This window comes from Poeciliopsis prolifica, unplaced genomic scaffold (assembly GCF_027474105.1).
Source record: "Poeciliopsis prolifica strain line A6 unplaced genomic scaffold, Auburn_PproV2 SCAFFOLD019, whole genome shotgun sequence".
NCBI classification, from domain to species: domain Eukaryota; kingdom Metazoa; phylum Chordata; class Actinopteri; order Cyprinodontiformes; family Poeciliidae; genus Poeciliopsis; species Poeciliopsis prolifica.
In genome coordinates, this window is record NW_026562394.1 from 9548345 (window position 1) to 9569491 (window position 21147).

General features: G+C 39.3%; 1 protein-coding gene across 1 annotated transcript in view; it reads right to left on the bottom strand.

The window, feature by feature from the left end:
• Positions 1 to 20457, bottom strand: part of cxadr (CXADR Ig-like cell adhesion molecule) — a 44839-nt gene extending 24382 nt beyond the window's left edge. The window contains exon 1 of the mRNA XM_055043942.1: positions 20277 to 20457. Coding sequence (XP_054899917.1) covers positions 20277 to 20328 — 52 coding nt within the window. The 5' untranslated portion in view covers positions 20329 to 20457. The remainder of the gene's footprint in view (positions 1 to 20276) is intronic.
• Between the last annotated feature and the right edge of the window lie 690 nt (positions 20458 to 21147).

Below are 21147 nucleotides of genomic sequence, written 5' to 3' on the forward strand. Positions count from 1 at the left end.
ACTCTCTGCACCCTTAACACATATAGCATTGTATGGGTTAGCAACAGAAGTGAGCTAATTGCAAAGATGAACATTGTCCAGTCAACTGACAAATTTTTCTTTACCCATGACAGATACAAAAAAGCTGGCCTGCTAGCTGATTTGATAGGAAGAGGACATTAGCTGCTAGTTACTGTTAGCTGCAACTGCTTCTAGTCACTGAATGTAATGAAGATGTCGGCAAACATTTACATGACAAAAAAGTTCAGGAAAAAAAGAAATGCATAGAATGGGAGCGACTAGGTGGTCCTATCATGGCAAAATTCAAAATGTAACGTGTTTAATGTATTTAAGGCCCAACCAAATTGTTTAAAATTAATTTAGATAATTTAAAGGAATGTGTGAACTCCCTGTCTTGAGTCTATAAAACAAAAATCTTGAATAATAAAGTGCAGAGGAGAAACAAAAACTAAGTTGAAACATAAACCGCAGTGACAGAGTTTTGGATGAGCGATTCACATTTTTCTGGATCTGCAGCAATGTTGGAACGAACATTCGTGATTTATTACAGTAACTGCAGTCCGTGGGGCTGTGGAACGAGCAAATAACCCAGCGCAGCCAAACTCCAAATCAAACCTGGGCGAGCCAATCCCTCTCACCAATGCTGAGGCACATCAATTATTTCCGGCACAACAAAGGCCATCTCCTTAACTCCTTTGCCGGTGTGAACGAACGCTCTGAACGGCAGCCACGGCGCTCCTGCTGGAACCGTTCAATTTGAACCGGGGTGGGTGCCCAGAGAGGGAGCTTGGCTGGCGTTTATTTAATGTAGCAGAGAGCTGGGACTGTTGAACCATACTGATTGTGTTATAATGCAGCCTGAAAGCTCCACTTGCCACACAGAGCAGCCATCAATCCCCCAGTGAAGAGGACCTAAAGGCTGTTTTGACATAATTGAACATTAAATGATGGTGGGAATGATGAATGACTGGCACTTTACACCGTTGCCTGAGTGTTTGACAGCTTTTAGTGCAGGCCCCCAGAGGATGTGGTTATTGCATGTCTGCAACATCCAATTTGAATTCGTAAACATCAATTCTAGCAGTAAAGCTCATGTCATTAGTTAAAGACTAATGAAATGCCTTGCTTACCAGAAACCCTTCTACTCGGGTAGAAAGAAAGCCACTATGAGATAAATTCTAGTTCATCTGGAATCCTGCCATACCAGTAGAAAAAAAAAACTAAAGTCATTAAACAACTGTGGGAATACAGCAAGGGAAGTAGAGGCAGAGCGAAGCTCAGTTATTTCATAATGAGTGATTCAGTTTTAATTACTGACCTCTGAGCTGACACACTAAACTACATTTTAAAAAAAATACAGCAGAATTTAATCAGTTATGGATTGCTTTAAAGATTCACAAACCAATAAAAGTTAAAGAAACGGGTGTAGGGTGTACGTCTCATGCTTCTTTAGGCATGAGGACATGAAGGCAGGATCCTGAAATCCCACACCAAGTCTTGGGTATGATTAACCAAACTTCAGGTCCAAACTAACAAGAAATGATGAATACTTTAATTGGTATGTTGACTTCATCTTATCTTTTACTATTCATTTCCTTTGTTGATTAAATTACTGTGAAGGGTAGAGGCTGACTTATTGTAGCACAGGCTGGACATAATGAAGCCTAAACACTCTGGCAGGCTTTAAAGTTGTAATCCTAGCCTACTTATTTGACAGAACTGAGAATGATGGGGGAAAACTTTCAGCTTCTGAAAGAGGAAATATTTCAACCAGCGGTTTAAAGATATCCATTTTCATGTTATGTTATGGGTCTTGATTCTGATTAATTACAGAAAAAACATACAAGTCACAGTAACTTATGGAACTGTGGGGAATAAAAGTCCAGAAAGTACAGTAAATGGTGGTCTCGGATTGGCTGCTTTGCAAACACCAACCAATAGCGCGTCAGGTAGCATTGAGCAAAGATACTTCAGCTTCCTGAGATGCATTTTCCTTAGAATAATGCAGATATGTTTAATAACAAAAGAAAATATAATCATTTGTGCCATCACCTCTTGGTGACCCCATGAATGCAGAATATTATTCAGTATTGACTTTTCTTTTGAGAACCATAACAGGAGCTCATTCTTGAAAACAAAACCTTGTTGGATCTATTTGAAAACAAATGAGTGTATTTTTTTTTTATCTTTTACCTAAATGGTCCAAATATTTAGTATTTGAAACACCCAAGATTTGTTTGCTAAAGTGGTGGTCAATTAGCCCTTACTCTTATTATTTTATTGGTAAAAACTATATTCTAAAATAATGAAGTGACATTTTGGCAGAAAAACTGCAAGTCAAAACCCCCCAAAAACCTAAATGCATTATTTTAGTATCATTTTACTAACAACCAGCTATGGCACAAGCCTATGGTTGTCATTGATGGGTAATTAGTGTTCAAAATTAAGACAATATATTCATCGATAAAATGGAAATAAAATAGTGATATTTATTTTGTCAGTAAAACACCACTACACCCAAACTCTGCCAGATTTTGACGAATCCCTTTCTCTGCTGTCCCCATCACCATCCCGAAAACGAACACCAAGCTTCTCTACAGCCTTTTTAACATCTCAAATGTGAGCTAACTTAAGCACATTACCATAAAAAGCTCCTTTCCTCCAGGAATCAGCTGAAGCAAATGGCCAGAGCTGGTGACAATGCGAGGGCTGGCTCTGTCACAGAGCTGATAGGCAAGGCGCCAGAGCTGCTTGCAGTTCCCAGATAACACGCTGATATCATCCTCAGGGGGAAACAATGCTAAATGTGCCAATATTATCATAGGAGGAGGAAATAATTAAAACAGGACAAACTGTACATACTGAATATGAGGCGTGTGAGAGAGACATCAGAATGTCATGTTTCTAAAAATGTCAATGAAGATGTCACACACAAACGGTTTTGGTGATGCTAATGGGGGAATTAGAAAGAAAAAACAGGCAGGAAATGCTAAAGAAAAATGAAAGGCTGGAGAAATGGTGCAAATGAGACAGCACGTGATTTGTTTGTGATCTTAAAAGTAGAGATGCACCGATTCGATATTAATATCTTTATCGGTCCCAATACTGAAAAAAAATTCTGCATCAGGTATTAGTGAGAATGTGCCCAACTCATAAAGGCAGATATATTCAGTACAAATCAGCTTTTTTTCTTTATTTATTGTGATTGATGTCTTGCTTTGTTATTTATGTCACAGTTTCTGTATTATTTGTTTCACATTGGTTGTTATACTCTCATTTGCACTGACTGAACTGTTTAAAGTTATGCTGTTTTTACGTTTGACCAAGTTTGTGAAGCTATTGGTGTATTTAAGTGTGCCATCCTGGTGCAGAGTTAGCAAATACATTTTTAGTACACTTATCACTTATGTCCATCTTAAAGGAAAAAGTAAAGTTTCAAGTCAATTCAGCACTTTTTTTTTTGGAGGATCGTAACCTCATATCTTTTTTGTAAATAAGTAAAAAATATCGTAATAGTCTCGTTTTGAAAAAATAACCATTAAGCATGAATTCAACCTTCTTTTCATTAACCCCACATTTATGTATTAATTTTTCTTTTTTTTTTTGGTCTGATGTAATATTTTCATGTTTTTATTCACTGTAAGCAGAAAATCGCATTCATTAACAAAAACAAAGGCTTTAAAACATCAGTGTGTGTGTTTCGCTTAGTGAAATAAATGAACTTTTCAATAATAAAAATCTAATATACTAAATAAGGCTGTAAAACAACTTGAATATTTCTGAAACTAACCAATCTGCAGCCATGAAAGTGGAGAAAGTAGAATAAAAGGGGGCTAAAAACCCTTCAACCCAAACCGTTCATATTGTTGCCCTTTCATTAAATACCACACAGGGATTTAGTGATCCTGTTAAACAAACAATGTCTAATAAATGCAGGTATTTGTCTTGTGAGCTTCCAGCAGTTTACTGTGAAGCAAAGAAGAAATGGAAACCACATGTCTCGGTGGGGTATAACAATGGGGCGTCTCTGTTGCAACAAGGCAGCAATGTTGAACCCTCGTCTATCTGCCCCCACCCCAAACCAACCCCTAAAACAAATAAAGCATCTGGATACAACCCAGACTCCCATCGGTGCCCCAGCCTTTGTGTGAGCCCCGGGGCAGAAAGCCAACCGTGATCCGGAGGCAACTTCACTGATCAAACACTGAATCGCACAGCAGCTACTTCATTCACACTCCTGGGTGTGTGGAATCCTGAAAAACAATTCTGAAAATGGTCACCAATCAGGCACAAATATCATAGGAGAAGGTTTCTCCTTAAATAATAAACTATAAATGAATGAGTCAGGAGAGCAAGTTCATCTTTTCAGTTTGGTAAGGCTTAAATATTTGACTGAAGTGTGTGTCCTGAAAGCTGTGAGAATGAACAGACTCTGGTCTGACTTGCGATAAGAAAATACTTCCTCATACCAGCTGAAACAAATCGCAGAACTTTTCTGCCAGGCTGATCTGCTCAACTGAGAGCATTCATTTAGCTGCAAACATGCCCGAGATATCGCCGAGACATGACGACTGCGGGTTCACCGCCAGACCACTAAAAGGATTAAGCTGCCAGTTGATCCTGCAGATGCAGCGCAGATTCAAGTGAATACTCGGGCAGAAAGGGCTCCAGCTGAATTCCTGGGTTCCTCCCTTGTTCTTCCAGGCATCTATTCTCTGACCATTACTGAAACCGCCGCATGACTGCATTCCCTTCCGCATTGTTCCCTCCACTGAATCAGAAAACATGTTCTGAAAACCACAAACATCAATAGTTACTTGGATTTTCAGTAGCAAGTAAGTACAAAACAGTACAATTATAAAGCGGGAGGAAGATGATTGAAGGTTTTTTACACGTTTTTAGAAATAGAACGTGTTGCATGCATGTTTATTAAGAAAGCCTTTACTTTAATGCTACAAATTAAATCCAACAAAACAAATTGATACTTCACTTGAATAATTAGCTGTAATCTACTTGGACACCGGTCAGAGTAGGTTGGAAGATAAAAGGTAAGGATATTCCAATCAGATATTATCGGAAATTGGTCCGATATCAGCTAAAGATGAAGTTCTGATATATCGGCCTGCATGTACAGTCTTAGATACGTGCATGCCGATAGAAGTACTCTGCTCCAGCACTTAGCCAACCCTTTTCTAACATTGCACATTACAAAATAAGTACAAAAATGTATGTTTTGTGGTAATATTGTATAGGGCCAATATCGATATCGGTCAGATTTTGCTGATTGATAAATAGTTTTCATAAAGTTTATTTATGTGTTGGTTTGAGATCGTTACAGCCCGACCTAAATCCAAACCTCAGAAATTGATCTTTACAGAAATTCTCCATCTAATCTGACTTTGCTGGAGCTCCATTACACACTCTGTTGTGTTGATACATCAAAATATCCAAGTAAAAAACATTAAATTGGAATTTGCAAAGACATGTTTTCAAACTGTTATCTTCTCTTGTTAGAAGATAACAGAAATGTTCAAAAGGTTTTCATACTTTTGCAAGGCGCTGTACGTTTCATTCACAACATTCCCTAAAGCTATTCATCTTTATGAAGTGGTAAAGTGATTAGAAGATCTTAATAACTTAAAAAGGTCAACTCTATTAAGACATTACCAATGCTTATGCTACATTTGCATAGTAACCCACTTTCCATGTAGCGCAGATACAAGTATGGCTATCGGCCGAACTGGCCAGCAGGCAGACAATGACTCTGCTTTCATCATGCCATTTTCTCTAGGTTCCAAGCTAAAATTAGACTCTCTGTCCTTAAGGGCATTGTATAATGCTAGACCTCTGGACACTGGAGGAATAAGGTCCTCTGTATGTTTTACTCTCAGAGCGTGCCATCAATAGTTGCCAACCCGTCAAACATTGTGCATTTCATCAAACAAAATGTGGTCAAATTTTGCCTCGGGACTCGAGCAAATCTGAAACGTTGCCAAAGCACTTTGGAATAACCGCTGAAGTCAATATTTTTTTAAAAGCATTTAAAAAAAATAAAATACACGGCAGTCAGAGGAGTTCGAATGAGGAGTTTGTGGAAGAGTAACAACTCAGAGCATGCCGTCCTGTCCTCGCAGACTCTACAGCAGGACATTAAGATAAGGATGTTGTTAGAAGATAACAGCATGGGTAATCTTTCTCCTCCTCTCTTTGTAAACCGAGCCGGGGCTGGAACAGGCCAGATATTTATTATCAAGGCTGCAGTTTCTTCTTCTCTCAAAGCTTGGCGAATCCAGGTGGAGTAAAACGCACCTCTGCGGCTGAAGCTCCGTGGAAAAGCAACAGGGCAAAGCTTGTCAGTTGTTGTTACAGCTTAACCGAGACCGCTGGAGTTTTTTGATTCACGCCTCGGCAGGAGGAGGGAGCTCCAAACACCCGGGCTTGTCGACATCCAACTCTGACAAGACGCAATTGGGGATGTTAAAAATAACTCCGCTGCATGAGCGGAGTCATCCCGCACGATGGTGATGCCACAATTTGTGACCTGACTAAACCAGCAGGGATTTTTTTTTTTTTTCTCCCCCTGACATGTTTTCAAACTTTTCAAGAGAGAGGGCAATTCTTGTTTCAAGTTTTCTGCATGGACTGCCACAAACTGTTGTTTTTTTCCAAGAAGCATTTGTTAACTGAGTTACCACAATGCAACTCTGAAAACCAGAATAAAAAAGTGGTTGCATTATTTCACAACCGAAGAGGATCTAATTTATTAGCATTTCTCTCGATGTTTTCCCTCCTTTAATGATGATGTTTATAAATAAATCAAATCTAAAATCTCTGTCCAATTATCCCCAAATATTTGTGTAATTCTCACTGGGTATTATTCACTCAGTGCCTAAGAAGGAATCAAATCAGCGCTTCTCGTTTTAGATTCCTCACAAACTGATTGGCTGTAAGCGTAGTTACCGTGGTAACAGCAGGTAGAGTTTAATGTTACAGTAAAATCCTTTGAATCCATCTAATAATAATAATAATAATAATAATAATAATAATGCAGCCAAAATCTGGTTATTTTCTCATCAAATCAACCGGTCAACTCCATACATTCTTTCTCTTATGTGGGTTTTAATTGAAACACTCAAAAAGCATCAACTTTTTGATGTGTGGGGGAAAAAAATATTTTTGCTTCCTTTGATGCAGTTAAAGGAGAAGTGTCGGCTGAAATGATGAGCTTACGTTACCACTAAAACAGCGATGACAGCATGACGACGCAACGCCGGGATAATTGTGCTTGATTATCCATTGCCTCTATTATTAGACTTGCTTGCTCAAAAGCAAATGCAGTAATATCAGAATTTACTACGGAAATCTTATAAAGAAGGTTAATATACTGAGGTTTGTGTTGAAGCACGAACCTCAACATACCACACTGGGCTTTTGTGTGACAAATCAACCTAAAATATGAATTGCAAAGAGGAAAGAAAAACAATCATGAATTGCTTTGAACTATTTACGAGCTTTAAAGAAGAGGTAGGTTATTAAACTATAACCACAGCTTTTTAATTCTCCCTCTAAAATGGAACGAGTGTGTGAAATATTTGGAGGATCTATGGAAGAGAGAGTACAACTCCAGAAATACAGTTTCCACTGGGATTCTTTAGATCAAAGTATATCCGGATATTGCATTATGTCGAATATACTTCAGACAATTAGCAATCAGCTGCAAAACTTTAATAAAGCAGTAAGTTACATCTATCTGGGTCCAAAGTGGACGAATTCCACTAAAAACAAACAGTCCACACGCAGTCAAAAGAAAAATGGCACCTAGAAAAGCTTCTGCAAGGTCATCTGAGTGCTGAGGGTGTTGCACCTGAAGTTAAGTGCTTTTGCCTGAAACCTGTTCAAACCGCCAACTCCCTGATGACTCTAATGACGTCTAAAAAGGTCTGACCGACAGTAGCCCAGACAGCCAGCCAAACGCTGCTTATAGCACATCTTGTGGATCAGTCGGACAACAAGATAATCTCTCTGAGGTGCAGCACTGTGGCTTCTCACCTCCTGATATGTTGGGTTTGACATAGAAATTGAGAAAAGAGAAATAACAACCAAATACTTTAAAAACAACTGTAAAGATTAAAAAAATGATATAGATTAGAACTTAATGTGCTGCTTCAGCTGCTTCCAGAAAAAAGTCAAGACAACAAAGAAGAGGATCTTCTTATATTCTCGAAGGTCATTCATTGACAGCTGGAGCGCTGAGGTGTGTTATGGTTCGAGCCGTCGCAGATGAATAATTTCTTAACGCTCATCTGTCTCAGAGCGATTAAATATGAAAGCAATGCCCTCGCACACCTTATAAAAGAAAGCTGCGTCGTAGGAAGCGGCTCGGTGACTGGGCGGTAGATTTACTATTTTTCTAATTATTGGCCCCTTGGAGAAAGCCAGTCATCCAACAAAGCTTTGTGTGTGCCTATGAATTATACATGGGCTCTATTAAGACACTTAACAGCTGTTTCTTGGAGAATTTAGCGGCGGCAGTAGCGGCTCTGCTGTCTGTCTGGCTGTGGGTCTACTTATTCAAACGTGAACACTTGTCCATAAGGCATTACATTATGGAGACCCGGATTGGTTTGTGGCTACCAAGCAGACTGTACTGCATCTTTCAATCACAATCAGAAGAAATTATTTGAACTGACCCACAGAGCAGCTGTCACTCTATGAATCAATGAGACCTGAAGCCACTCACCAATACGCCTTTCTCAGACTACTTTTGATAAGATATATCGGCTACTGTCAAATTCCTAAATCCGTAGGTTTTACCAGAGCAAGCACTCTGCCCCACAGAAATCATGATCCAAAACTCCTGGTACAGACTAAAACCTGATCTTAGTTAAACACATGCAACCAGTCATAAATTTTTAACTATGAGAATCAGGTAATAATAGCCAGGTAAACCCATGCCCATCAGCAGGGTCAAAAGAGGGTTGCCTGTCTCCCAAAATTAAGGGAATTGGGGCCGATTTATTGGGTGCACCGCAACTTTTGACTTGGATGTCAAAGCAGAATCTGCCATAAAAATGCTTTGACAGCAACCTTTAAACCAGTTTTAGGTCTCTGCCTGAAAAGAAGAACTAAGCTCTTAATAAAGTATGTGTATACAGTCCAAAAGAGCAAATACATCAACTCTGAAGACTAAATATCCATTATTTAAGTATTAAACTTTTTTTAATACATAAACACAGTGTTGGTGGACTGACCTATCACCTCTAACACCAGCCTTTGCAGGTTTTCTATGGGAAAATCCTGACTGCTGCAAATCCACTTTATAATAACATTTGATCATCTAGGTAACCTGAAACTTTCAACACTGCTTTAACTACTTGAGTGAAAATTATTCTGTCTAGAGAGCTGCAATGTTACCTAGAATGTTGTGGTCACATTTTTCAATCATAAATTCCACAATGTTTCTTCTACTCTAAGCTCAAACTTACAAAAAGAATTAAAAACATTTTATCTACTTTCTAACCCTTTAATCCCTTGACGTATTCTAAACACATTAACTGTTCAAAGCAAGATAGATGTGCTACATATAAGAACATATTGTTGCAGTCAAAGGCTTCAGTTCAGCACTGACTTTGTTATAAAGGCAACAAATGATGTGATTAAATGGTCATGGCCACTGGTTATATTTATGATCAATGATGAAACTTTTTTTTTTATTGTTCTTGATATAATTCAAATTACATTGGAAAATATTTTGCACATAAATTATTCAATCCAATTTTAAAACCAATTAATGTGTAAATATTTTATAAGAAAACACTAAGTTTATATCAGCAGGCCTTATTTACAGCAAACATTAATTTAATGTGGATAATATAATACTATTAGATCTAAAAGTATAATGTGCAGTCTTGCAATGCATCTAAAAATGCCAAGTGAAAACAAATCAATAAAGAATTTACACACACCATGCACAATTCTTGCATTCCCTCTTCACCATGCCTGCAGTTAACTATATGTAATGTTTTTCAATGAGATGAAGTGCTAAAAATGGCTACTTCAACAGCTGCTTCACCCCCACCTGCTATTCCCTCCAATTCACCTCACCTTCTGCTCATTCTGCTGGAGGACAGAACAACAGAACCCTGCCCTGCGCCGCTCTGCTCTGAGTAAACCCATTCTGTGACAGCAGCTGATAAAAGGTGATGCACACCATAAACTACACAATGCCAACCTCTTGAAAAACTATGCTTTGTGGGGGAAAAGATTTAAAAAGAAAACGTGGCGTTACGATAAATTGCGGAGCCTGCTTTTCTTGATAAAGGGATTATTTTCATTTTCTTTCACCCGGCCTCCACGACGCTGTGCAGAAAAACACCGCACAACAGATAATTTACCAGAGGCTGAGGGATGTGGAGAGCTGAGCTGACACCTACCCAGCAGGTATGCAGAGAGGAAGCAGCACACCAGCAACTGCAGCTGCAGCACCCTGAGGGGCTGCCAACCACACTGAGTATCTTCACACCGAGACGTCGAGCCCAGAGAACTGAAGACATGAGGATAGTTCAGGAACGGAACGAGGTTAGGGAGTTTCTACACATCCACGCTTACATCTTGTCAAACACTGTTTTAGATTGATTTCAACTTCCCAAAAAGGATTTTTTTTGTTTGTTTCTGAACTTCAAATCTAGTCTCCTCCCTGAGCTGAACTCTCGTTTTTCACTCTGCTCTGATGTTTTGATGTTATCATGAATGTTGAAGCGAGCAGAAGCCATTGGTTGCATAAACGGGTTGTCATGTCAACTACTATTTATGATTTACATTGCAACCAGGGTTTATCATCACCAACTAAAACCTGTTACAACATCAAAGTGCATTTATGAACACAGTCGTGAAAGCTGCTTAAAGGCCCACCAATGCTCAGCTTATGAGCATCATTAAAGCACAGGGAAATAACTAGCTGCTTCCAATAGCTGTAAATGTTTACAGACACCAAGATCTGTCTGTGCCCTCTGATCATCCGTTCCATTCAGACACTGAAGATGCTATCAGAGGGATACAAAACGGTCGTAAAGTATTGACCAAAACAAACAAAAATATCAATATTTTTGATATTTTTCATACTTGATAATTTCGGTAGACTTGGTTTGACTGGAGACCAAAACTGGAACATGTTGTATTTTCAGCTGGTTTGGTTTGCTGTCAAATAATCCAAATCCTTTGGACAACTTGTTCCCCTCCCCGCCTGTAGTGGCACTGCATCAAGATCCATCGAAGAAAATGACACAAAAACCTCCAAAGTCGACATGAACGCATGAAATGTAAACAACAAAAGAGCTGTGTCGGATTTTAGTGGGGGTGGGATTTCTCTTTTGTCTTTGGCAAAGACCACGGGTCATTTCTCCAGCTAAGGATAGACCTTTGCCTTTGTTTTGGTAGAATGCCTTGTGCTATAGTACACTTCCTAATTTTGGAGCAGTCTCCCGTCTGCTTGGCTTTCATATGTGCATTCAAACCACACCAGAGTTCACTTCAACCAAAACGAGTTCTAGGTTTGTAGACCAGAGTTTGCCGTTTTGGTCCGCATCAGAGTTCGATTACGCGTTCCTAGCTGCACTCAGAGTTTCTGCCGTTGGAAACAATCTCGATTGAGACTATTGCATTAATGTGGGAAGACTGACATGAGCTTTAATTAAATCTGCAACAACAAAAAAACATTGTTAAAACAGTAGAGAACTATTCTCTTTGTTAAAAGCTGATTAAAATGATTGACTGCTCGCAGCTGTTGGGCTTGAAAGAATATTTTGGATGGTTTTGCAGATCAAGTAAAACTGGTCGAACATCAGAAACACTAAAGATAGAAAATCAGTCATAAATCTCTGATCAGTGGATTTTTGAGATACACAGCACATCAACCATGCATTTTGATGAGTTATAAAAGGATATTATACGGAAAATATGCAATATGGCACATTGTTAGTGAATGTCACAAGATTTGTGGTAAATAAGAAACCACTTAAATCTGCTTTACAGGGATATTTACAGGAATTCAAGAACTTCATCACATCAATACTGCAATGACAATAAACTTGCCATATACAAGTAAAAGGGCAGTAGTATGTGTTTTCGAGGCAAGTGGCACAATAAAGAAAATATGTTCCCTTCAGTTGTCATAAAATTACTGTACATATCAAATTTGACTGAAAATAAATTTGATTTTGATATTTAATACCTTGAAATTGGTCCTCTGTCTCTTCAAGGAACCACACCTTTGGGAAGTCATCACAATGTCGCTTCTCTGTTGACCAACACTGTGTTCACCAGCATTGCACTGAGAAGTAACTCATATAATGAGTACAGCAGGTGTGCAGTTCCACCAGGTGTTTGCTAATTGCTGCTGCTGTTGGCTAGTCTGAAGGAGCAGAAACTCAGAAGTCAACAATACTAATACATAATGCTAACTCTTTAAAAACAAAGTCAGATTTTGTACAATAAGCACTTCTTAAAGTTCCAAAACTTGAGGAGTATTTTAGTATTATGTAGTAGTATTTTTTTATGAAACGCGCAGAAAAGGAGCAGCCAATTTATAAATATTTTTTTATATAAAACCAGCATATATAACAAAAATTATTTTCCCTAAGAGAAGCATATTTGTCACAAGGCCTATTATTCCTCATTAGGAGCAGAGGGCATTGTGGGAGCTTCAGAGTCGAGCATGTAGTGGCTAAGTGATGAATGTGCTGGGGGGGTGTTTATCACCCTCACAGTGCCACACAGTGATGATGACCGATGGACTCAGGAGAGCGGGGCGGGGGAAGCGGCCATGCTTTGACCTTGTTTCAAATGACAGACAGTCCCTCTGCAATCCTTAGATCCCGTCTTTCTGCCCCATCCTTGCTAGACTTGGATTCTAACAGCTCCTGCTGTCAGATTACGCTTCAGAGGAAACTCATACCTGCAACTGGTTTTTGTTTTCCACCAGGCATCAGCCAATTAAATCTCTCTCCGTTGTAAAAGGTGACCATATAATTCATCATTTATTTTCTCTTTTTGTCTTAGAAGGTGCTGCAGGTTAAAACAACCATTGAAGGCTGTGGTGTTTATCACACATTGCAGATACAACGTCTTATTCATTAAAACAGAACCTTTACACACACACACGCACTCTCTTTATGCTGCCTTATGGAGACCACTGAACAAAAGCGTTTTAGATGTTTAAGATACAAGGATCCAACATATTTTGGTTCTCATAATTATTTTTTGTTTTTCCAATCACAAATTTCCAGAGTCCTCAGCCCTTATTTCCCTAACTGGTACAAGGACAAACCCAAAACCTGTTATTGGTGGCTCAGGAGCTCAGGGAACCGCAGCAAACATGGCGGATGGAAGGTTTGCGCAAAGTTAATGCAAAGTATGCAAGCATATTTATTCCCTAATTGGCCTGTCACAATATATTTTGCTTGGCAATAAATTTTCCTAGACTTCACTGCGATAAATGACATTATTGTTGTTTTGAGACCATTTAATCAGTCATTTCACGGCTTAATAATTTAAGTACACCCTTTCAAAGAGCAATAAGCTTTCATTATTAAACATTTATCTCTGGAACTAAAAGACATTTAAATATCCAAAATATTTCATCAAAGCAACAAATAAAATGGACACTGTAGTCTCTGGAAACAAAATTGGCCCTCCAAAAACGGATCAGTTGAGATCGATGCACCTGACTGACGCATTTTGTCATCCAGTTATTGGTAGAAACAGACAGAGACATGAGAAAAGTAATTATGAAAATGGAAATTATAGAGCCCATTTGAATTTATTATGCAATTAATTGAATTATTGTTGACAGCCTTATGCCCAGCAATATTATTTTTGCTATACTACCCAAGAAACTCCAAGTATATAGTGTCTCTTTTCATGTGAGAGAGAAAAAACACTTTAGCCTCCAGGGACAACTAGACTTTTTAATGGTGTTAAACATGAAGTTCGACCAACATATAAAGTATTAAAAGGTTATAAAAAAAATGAAACAAGGCTCTGTTGTGTTTGATTTAATTGGACTTTAGTTTTTTTGCCTGGAATGTCAAGTTAGTTTTGGAGGTGAGAAGGCACAATTAAACTCTAGTCTGCCTACAAGCATAGGTCTTGATTAGACCAAAGTGAACTCTGGTGCTGTTCGAATGCATATGTGAACACCAAGCTGACGAAGACTGCACTAAAATCGGGAAGCGTACTAAAGCGCACAGCATTCTGGGTGTACAATCAAAACAAACGTACAATTCTAGCGCTTCCTTTAAAACTCTACAACAAACCCACCTGTTTAGAATCGTATTCAAAACGTAATCAACTACGAATTTAATGATGGAACTTGACTTAATGTGATGTTTTGATTGTTGATTCTGTGTATCCTGACTTTGTGTTTGTTACGATGTATAGCACTTTGAAATGCTTTGCTGCTCAAATTTGATTGATTACCAAAGAAAAAAGAAAAATCCTACAACCTTTAGATTATAAATTCTCACTTCACCCCACTTTTGTTTACATTTTAGATTCGCTCAGTGTCTTCAGAGATTTTCGTGTCATTTCCTTCAGTGGTTGTTGGTGCAGCGCCACCACAAGTGAGGAGGAGGAATAGCTTCTTCTAAGGGTTTTATTTGTTTGGCATTGTGGAAGGTCAAAGCGAAACGCACCATCTGGAAATGTAAAAACGTTGCAACTTCGGTTCCAAATCAAATTGAGTGTCCCAGATGTGAAAACACCCTAAGGAAGTAGGCCACAGTCAAAAAGTGCCACTGCATTAATGAACCAAGTAGAACGCATCAGAAAGTGTGATTATACACCTTAACATAAGAATAGATGAGTTACAACCAAGGCTGGATATTGTAGAGCCTCATTTATCAGTTTCTAAAGTGAATCATCTGTTTTTCTCTGAATTATTGGAAAGTACATAGCACCACGCCTCTGGAAAGCAGCTGAAGAAAATAAACCAGCTGGCTGGGATAGCCAGTAAAAAAAACCATGGTGGATAACCAACTTATGACGCGTTGAGGCTCAAATACCTGGCAGCACATGGATGCAGCTAAACGTATAAAGGCTTGACCGATCAGTCATTCTGACACCAACTTCAAGACGGTGAGGTTAAAGCAGAATCAAGGCATCCCACAAAAAAGCTTCAGCAGCCCTGGAAAGCAGTTTCCCTGTCTACCTGTAAGGAAGGAATGAGCTCTGAATACAAAGTGGCTGCACTTCAAAACAAGCAGCACTATTAATCACCTTCCCTCGAGCTCCAGAAGGCAGTAATTTGTCCATTCAGTAATCCAGATATGAAATGGAGGGTGGAGGAGAGAGAGAGAAAGAGAGCTGAGGGTAATGTAGCAAAGTGAGGGTGCGATCTGCTCTTAGCGTTTCCACACAGGTGAACAGGACAGGCCTGGCATGCTAAAATATTAACGTCTGAGGCTGTGAATATTCATGTGCGCTTGTCCCCCCTCATCAGATCGTAGAGGACGGGCCGCTGTCCCCGGAGTGTAATCCGATTCTGAGCGTCCCCGTTTGGCTCTCAAGGACAAGGGGCTTCTGGGTGGAGAGGGCGTTTGGCGGTTTGCAGCAGCAACATGTTTCTGCCAACAGGAGATGAGCAGCGGATGATGGAAGGTGAACCTGACCTCCAGTTGTCATCATCATCTGCATGAGGCCGAACGACAAGTGCTCAAATTCACTGCTTTGCGTCTGCACCCAGTGTCTGTACCCAGTTCATGGAAACATGGCAGCAGATTGTAAAAGGGACCAAAGCAGAGTTATGAAGTGAAGGCATACAACTGTTTCAAATGATATAAGAGCTTCATCTACCGAACAACAAACACAAACAGCCGAACAAGGGGGAGGGTAGATTTCTTAGGCAATTGGAGGACACTCAAGTACACTCCCTGGATGTGCGCGTCTTGTTTTTTTTGTAGTAGTAACCAAGCAACCAGTTAGCTGGCCGGGGCCTTCGGTTTTCGGCTTATCACATAACACTGTTACAACCTCACCCGCGGTTCACTTCAAAGGGATTTAATCTTTCCCAAAATGCTACACATGAACTCCAACTCTGATCTGTTCCAACTCGCGGTGTTTCACAGAAAGTGACCCTAAAAGGAGGATGTTAGAAAGCGGGACTATTCCAGTTCTTTCCATGCAGAAAACTGCTGACAGGGCAGATCTTCACCAGTGCAGCAAGTGTGTACTACAAAGCTCGCAATTTGCTTTGCAGATTGCCCAAGCGTAAAAACGCAATCACTGGTAACATACCGGCTCTGCAAACATGTATCTATGAACAAATGTGTTCTTTCTGTTTTTGAAGAATTCATTTTTTCGGAAAATGTAAAAAGAAAATTATTTTCCCACCAAGGCAGTCCTTTGGTTTCAGAGAGCTGTCAGCGAGCTTAATCTTTCTTTGACAAGAGCATTTTACATCCTCTATTTATTTGCACTTTGAATTCAGGTCAACTTATAGAAGAAATTATTGAGGTGAAACGAAAAAAAAACAATTTTTAAATCTTAGTTGACTTAGTTGTTCTCTTGAAACACCAGAAGTGCCTGCTACAGAAATACTTCTTTTTGAGAAGTATTTGGATTTTGATCTAGTTTATAACCAGCACACCAACTAAAATAGACAAATATGAAAAAGAAGAAAACTCTCATTCTCTCCATAGCAGACATGTGCTCTTTGTTCATTAGAGACAATAAATAAACAGCAGTAAGGATTTGAATTTAACATATGGAAAAAGCTATTTTTCATACGTTTTCCACTAAACGTCCCATCTACAGATGCTTTGCTGTAGGAACTCATTTAAGAACCCAAGAATGACTCATTTTTATGTTTCTCTCTGTTTCATTAAGCTAGAAGAAAAACTATTTGCTGGTGCTATTATATGTCTATTGTTTACCTGCAGCTAGTGAGAGGAAAGAAACCATTTCTGGTTGTTTCAGTAAATTCACTTTTTTGCCCGCCATTTTGCCTCATTTCTTTTGTCAACGTCTTGCGTCGAACAAACAAATAAATGGAGCAGACATCTTCCACTTGTTGCTTAGCCATTAAAGAGAGCTTTGCACGTTACCATTCATTTCAAAGCCAAGTCAGAAGAATGCCATGAATCCTGCAGCTACTGTTCTTGTCTGCCGAAGTGGAACGGAGCTCACATAACGAGACCACGGTGCCATTAAGATGGTAATGAGGCCAAACTAGCGTGGACACAACAATACGAATCATGGGACAAAGACAGACTCAAAGCAACACTATGTTGGCCTGATATTACACACAATAACCGGAATCGGTACATTGCAGAGATGGGCTCAAAGATCCGCAACAAAGAACTTCTGCATTTCGTCTGATTCTGCAACTAGTCAGACCGCTGGAATGTGCCTCCCTTGTCTGACGCTCGGTGGCTAACCCAGCAAAAGTCTCCTGTAGTTCATTATGCACCATGACATATCACTGACTGAAGCCAAAAGACAACTGGGTGGCTAATGTTTCACCCTATTCTTCAGAGGGAGGAGTGATTGTGCGGTTTCAGTTCAAATTCCAGCACACCAAATGCCACGCCCGTACTAATGAGATCAAGCTGCGTATTTGCTCATTTTCAAAACAAAGAATGGGCTAACAGTGCTAAACATTAAAGACACCAGTCGGGTTTGTTTGTTTTGGGGTTTTTTACACTACCAAATACACGCTATTGATAAAAACAACCCAGCTGCATAACGGTCTGTAGATTTCAACTATCACATTTCACACAATGTGAAGCTTCTTGAAAGCACACCGAAGAAAAACATTCATGCCCATTTGCATCAATGACGTCACACGAGGCTTTGACCAGGTGGCCATAGTAAACACTACCACAGATTAACTACTTTTGACAAATTTCAGATAATTCTGAAGCATTTACAATCTAATCTAGTCTGACTTCTTATCACCTCCTCCATGGGTTTTGATTGGTCCTAAATAGTCCCGAAATATGCATAGTGTATGTCACGTGTGTCAAACTCAAGCCCTGTGGGACAAATCTGGCCCGCTCTGACTTTTTATGTGGCCCTTTAGATTCTAGACTAAACACTAAGAGTCATCAATCAAATGAATGCAGTTTTTATCTGTTTACTGCCAAATTATATCAATCAGTCTCTCCATTTTCTTGAGAATTATCCTGGAAATTCACACAAAATTAACAAATTGCACTAATAACTGGGAGTTTAGTGCAAATTTTTCTCAAAAATTGCCAGAAACTTTTTTACCTGTACTAAACAGCTGCCTCAGACGTAAATCATATCAGATTATAGTCCATGATCTATACAGAGTCATCAAAAGTCACATTTACTCTCATAAATAAGTGCAAATATTTCCAAATTAGTACCATAAATTGCAACAAAAAAAAATAAAAAATCACAAAAAGAATCACAAAATCTTGGAGGGACTGATAAGATGGTCAATATTATTTAACTTTAAGAATTTATTGATATTTTAATCGTTTGTGAACAGGTTTTAGCAATACATTTTGGCACAACCGACCCTGTATGAGCCTTCATGATCTTGATTTGGCCCAAAGGTAAGCCGTTCCACTAGATTCTCATCTCCCGTCAATGCTTCGTCTGAGATTTCTCCCATTGAATTTGATTCCTCAGAATACATTCCATCTTATCCAATCAGCAAACAGAAGGAGTTGTGAAAGATGACATCAATTTTGTGCACTGTTTAAGAATTGTAGCCTGCCTCCGTCGGGCTGGAGTTTGGAAGTGGACAAAGCAAACAACAACATTCAGTCAGTGTTGGCCACATTCTAAATATTAAACAATTAAAGTCAGAATAAGATGAATGTTTAAAGACAGGCTAGACATTGGCTAAGATGTATGGGCTAACAGTGCTACGTCTCTTTTTGTGGGGGATGATTGTTTACGGTGCACGCAATTTCTGGGAAGCTTCTTCATGGTGGAGCCAGAGCATTACATATGTCAGCCAAACGTTCGCAATTGGGTAAAATCAAATCAACTCCAGAGGCTAGAGCGCACTAAGATGCAGCTCAAATGTTTTGTTGCATGAAGTCACTACCTTTGCAGGAAATTAAAGAACACCGATTAGTTTTATGTTGTGATCTCACCAAAGGCACATGGACAATGTGTCAAAACACAAAAACGAAAGAATGACAAAATGTGACAATAACATATTACTCTTTTGGTGACAAACTTTACCTAAAGCTTGTTTGATTTACACAAACGTCCGACTAGTAGTTTGTGACTGGAAACTCAAAGTAAAACACGATGCGTCTTTAAAATAAAACGTTCCGATTTGATTCACTGAAACATATGATCTTGACTAGAAACTGGCAAAATCGCACAAGAGGAAAAAAGAAATAACTCATCCAATCAGATGTTTTACACAACACAATGCACTTTCAGAAAGGCCAAGAGCCAACAAAAATCCCTTCATTAAACTTTAAACAGCTGACTTCCTTCCTCTGAATCATTTAAACCAGCAGAGAAAATAAATCTGCCAACATGAGCAAACGTGTATTTAAGTTGATATGAAAGCCGGGATTTCAGACTGGATAAGGGGGTAGAGAAGGGGAGGTGGGGTGGAGGGGCGCTGGCAGATGGCAGACCAAAAAAGCAGCACTTTGAAGTCCTCCAGCCACAGGTTTAAAAGCGGATCAAGCTTTTGTGTTCACCAGCGAACGATAAACCAAAAGACACACATGCAGACGTTTCTGACATTGAATAAATTTTTTTTTTTTAAAAGCCCTGGTATTTTAGCTGCTATCATAAATCAATACATTTTAAATCCCTGTAACTTTACATGGTGGTTGCTTAGGATAAAACAGAGAAATAATGTAAATGACTGCAGAATTTTTATTTCTCTGTTATTTTCTGTAAATTAGTGGAAAAACAAATAGCACAACTATTAAAAATCAAACTTTTAAACAGTTATTTCACTTAAATCTCACTTTGTTGCACGCGGGTTCGAGCTTCCTAGCTAACTAACCGACCTTTGACTACCAGTTTCGGAGTCATTTAACTAGTAGTGGTCATTTATATATTTATATGTGCCATAGTTAACATTAACTATCAACTTCAGGTGGTACAAAACCCTCCAAAAACTAAACACTTGGTCAAAGCTCGACGAAAGCAGTTACCCGCCAGAGGCTAACGACTGACCGTTCTGTTGGACTGCCCTATTTTTTTGCTCCGTTGTCGTTTTTACTGGAAGTAAAATTCATCAAAGTAGTCCGCTGTGGCGTCTGGGAACTTACCTGGGAGGAGGCTCAACAGCACCACGCAAAGCCGGGGGTTCGGGAGCTCCATCCTTGTGGCGAATATCCCAACAGCTCTTTGGAGAAACTTGCCGAAAGAAGTTGTACCGACACCGACCGGGAAACGTCAGCCTCGCTCTGTTCCACCGAAGCATCCGAACTCCACTCCGCCTCCTCCTCCTCCGCCGCTCTCTCTCCGTGCAGGTGCACAGCGGAGCGCGCCTCGGGCTGTCACGTGACAACCCAGAGGACGCGCGTTTAGACGGTTCACGGTCGCCCTCTGCTGGCGAAAAATAAAAACTTGTGTTTGTCCTCGGTGCCTTTTTATTTTATTATTTTTTTTAAATCTATCATCGAGAAATACATTGTATCAGAACAGTTTTGTTTTCAGCAATCATTTGATGGATTTAACACTTCATATACTTTCGTCCTGTTCTAAGATTCAGTACGAAAATAATACACAATGATATGTGGGAAAAGAGGTGACACGTTCAGTACCCATGTTAAAAAAAAAAGAAGTTCCTTTTAAAACAGAATTGGAGTCCGTGGCAGGTGAACGTTCAGCATCAGAAAATATTCACAGCCTTTGCTTCCTTATTCCTCATTTTGTCACGTTACAGGGTTACTAGTATGGGTTCAAATATGATATCAAACAGCCCTTAATCACAAAGTAAAAGCTTATTTTCAGATTTATTTTTTTTCCTAATCAATTGAAAAAATTTAACATTTAAATATATGTTTTGCAGCTTTTGTTAACTGAGACTTGAGCTCAGGTACATCTGATTTCCGCTGATCATCCTTGAAATGACCTGATTTCAGTCCACCCAATGATGTGCATTCTACCAGAATTAGTAGGGCACTGGCTGACATT